The sequence below is a fragment of the Conger conger genome, chromosome 5 (assembly GCF_963514075.1).
Source record: "Conger conger chromosome 5, fConCon1.1, whole genome shotgun sequence".
In the NCBI taxonomy this organism is placed as follows: Eukaryota; Metazoa; Chordata; class Actinopteri; order Anguilliformes; family Congridae; genus Conger; species Conger conger.
This window is the reverse complement of record NC_083764.1, coordinates 48,510,107-48,512,296: the sequence shown is the minus strand read 5'-3', so window position 1 is coordinate 48,512,296 and position 2,190 is coordinate 48,510,107. Positions and strand designations below refer to the sequence as shown.

The 2,190-nt window shown below is 36.0% G+C and overlaps 1 protein-coding gene across 1 annotated transcript in view; it reads right to left on the bottom strand.

Annotated features, from left to right (window-relative positions):
* The window catches only part of LOC133128905 (regulator of G-protein signaling 21-like), a 2,358-nt gene extending 2,080 nt beyond the window's left edge, over window positions 1-278 (bottom strand). The window contains exon 1 of the mRNA XM_061242711.1: window positions 266-278. Within this exon, the coding sequence (XP_061098695.1) occupies window positions 266-278 (13 nt within the window). The remainder of the gene's footprint in view (window positions 1-265) is intronic.
* Between the last annotated feature and the right edge of the window lie 1,912 nt (window positions 279-2,190).

The following is a 2,190-nucleotide window of genomic DNA, read 5'->3' as shown; positions in this document are numbered from 1 at the left end:
ATAAATGGATGTTTTTTTTGTCCATTTAATTACGAATGTTTAACTACCTAAAAGCTATGTGAAGATACAATAACATTTGCTTTAATGCATATGGTTTTTTGTCAATGTAATTATAAATTCAATTACTGCTTACAGTTTCAGGACAGACTGCCCTTTAAACATATGCTATTGATGGTCATCACATCAGTAATGGTAGGATGATAGTTGTCGAATATATTTAGCTTTCATTTTAAGCTATGGTATCCCAATATAGGCACTCACATACAGAAAGTCCTCATGTTGTTATAGTCCGCCGTTATCTTAGAGGAAGAGGTGAAAGAGCTCGGATCATAAAAATAAAAAGAGAGACTCACTTTATCGCCATGCCCGCGTCCTCTTTACTCGGTTGGCAATTGCTCCGGTACACCAAAAATTGATTGTGTGGTACAAGTCATATGCTCTGACTGATCTAAACTACTTTGTTGAGCGAAGTGAACACATGAAAATTAGCATGCAAACTAACAGAGTGGTTTGCCATCAGAAAGTTTCCACCATCCCTGATTTGGAAGCTGCCTTCAACCTCTGAAAGAATATTTGGCTATAATTTGACATGCATTTTCCAAGTAGGACAGAAAATATGCTATAAGGACCTTTATATTTGTATGAATTCAACAACAGAGAACAATATAGTTATGTGCTCAATGTAATCAGAGTAATCAAGCCACTAGAAAATACATTTTCACCCCCCAGCATGTATTTAGTTAATTTTCTGAATTAATTATTATTCACATCAAAGTGCATAGATGGGAGGACAAAATTATCATCTGCATCATCAATATTGAAGGCAAGAGATTTCCTGATTGTGGAAATCTACTTTTAACTTTTGTTAAAACAAAATGAACTGCATTGGATTGTCATGTCAAGGAAAAATGTTGAATGAAGCCATGTCCCACACATTGTTTTTCTCTCCTCTTTTTTTATTATTCTCTTTTTTCTGTACTGCTGTCATTGAATTATTTTTCAAATACTTCTGCATTTTTTTGCAAAAGACACACAGAGAATATAATAATATTCTCTCACTTCATTAGGTGACCTGTACACCAGCTTGTTAATGCAAATATTTAATCAGCCAATCATGTGGGAGCAGACGTGTGCACAGCAGAGAATGGTGTGAAAAAACAAAAATATCCAGTGAGCAGCAGTTCTGCGGGCAGTTGTTAATGAGAGATGTCAGAGGAGAATGGCCAGACTGGTCGAAGCTGACCGCAAGGTGAGACTAACGCATATAACTACGCATTACAAAAGTGGTATGTAGAAGAGCATATTCGAATACACAATGCATCAATCCTCTAAATCTCAAAAATACCTAATAAAGTGCTCACTGAGTGTAGTTCTAAAAAGTTGTACATTTCTACAAAACTGTGCTGCTCCAAAACTTAAATACAAACATCTGACGTCTGCCCTTGTGATATAAAGAATATGCTGCAAAGAGACCAGAAATCACTCAAAAACAGAAGCCCTGCAATAGAGGTCAAACAATAGAAAATGGTAACCACTAATGCCAAAGTCAGTGGGAATACAATAAATGGCCCAGGTCTAAGGAACTAAGGTTACTGTGGCTTTGGAAAATAGCATAAAAAAGTGAAACAGAAACTGGAGGGTTTTCTAGGTGAAAACCTAGAAACAAACACACTCTGTTTGATAGGATTACTGAGCATTTCCCTAGCCCCTTTGTGAAACATCCTGTCTCCTCATTAATATGGTATTATACATGAATCTTTAGTCATGCTTTCTGCTAATCCCTCTCTTTATTTCTACACCATCTGTAATGTACAAAAGTATTTAAGCTCTTTATAAATATTCCATCAAGGTATACATCAGAAGATTAAGTATGAAGATTTCAGAAAGGCTGTAATACTTTCGCTGTATGCAAACACATAACCGTCACTTTTTCAAGTAGACTCTAAGGTCATCACCTCTCCCAAACTTTGTTTAACGAAAGTGTTCTGCTTTCCAATGCAAGTTTTTTTCTTCAAAAATTATTCCAGCGGCTGATCACAGCAGAACGTTTTTGTGTTGAAAATAATCAATTCCACCATAAATTAGCCTTTTTTTCTGCAACGGTATACGCTGAAAATGTGCAAGTCATGACGGAATGCCAAACAGGTGCTCACATTACAGTGTGTCATTCTGTCATGTACACAAAACAAT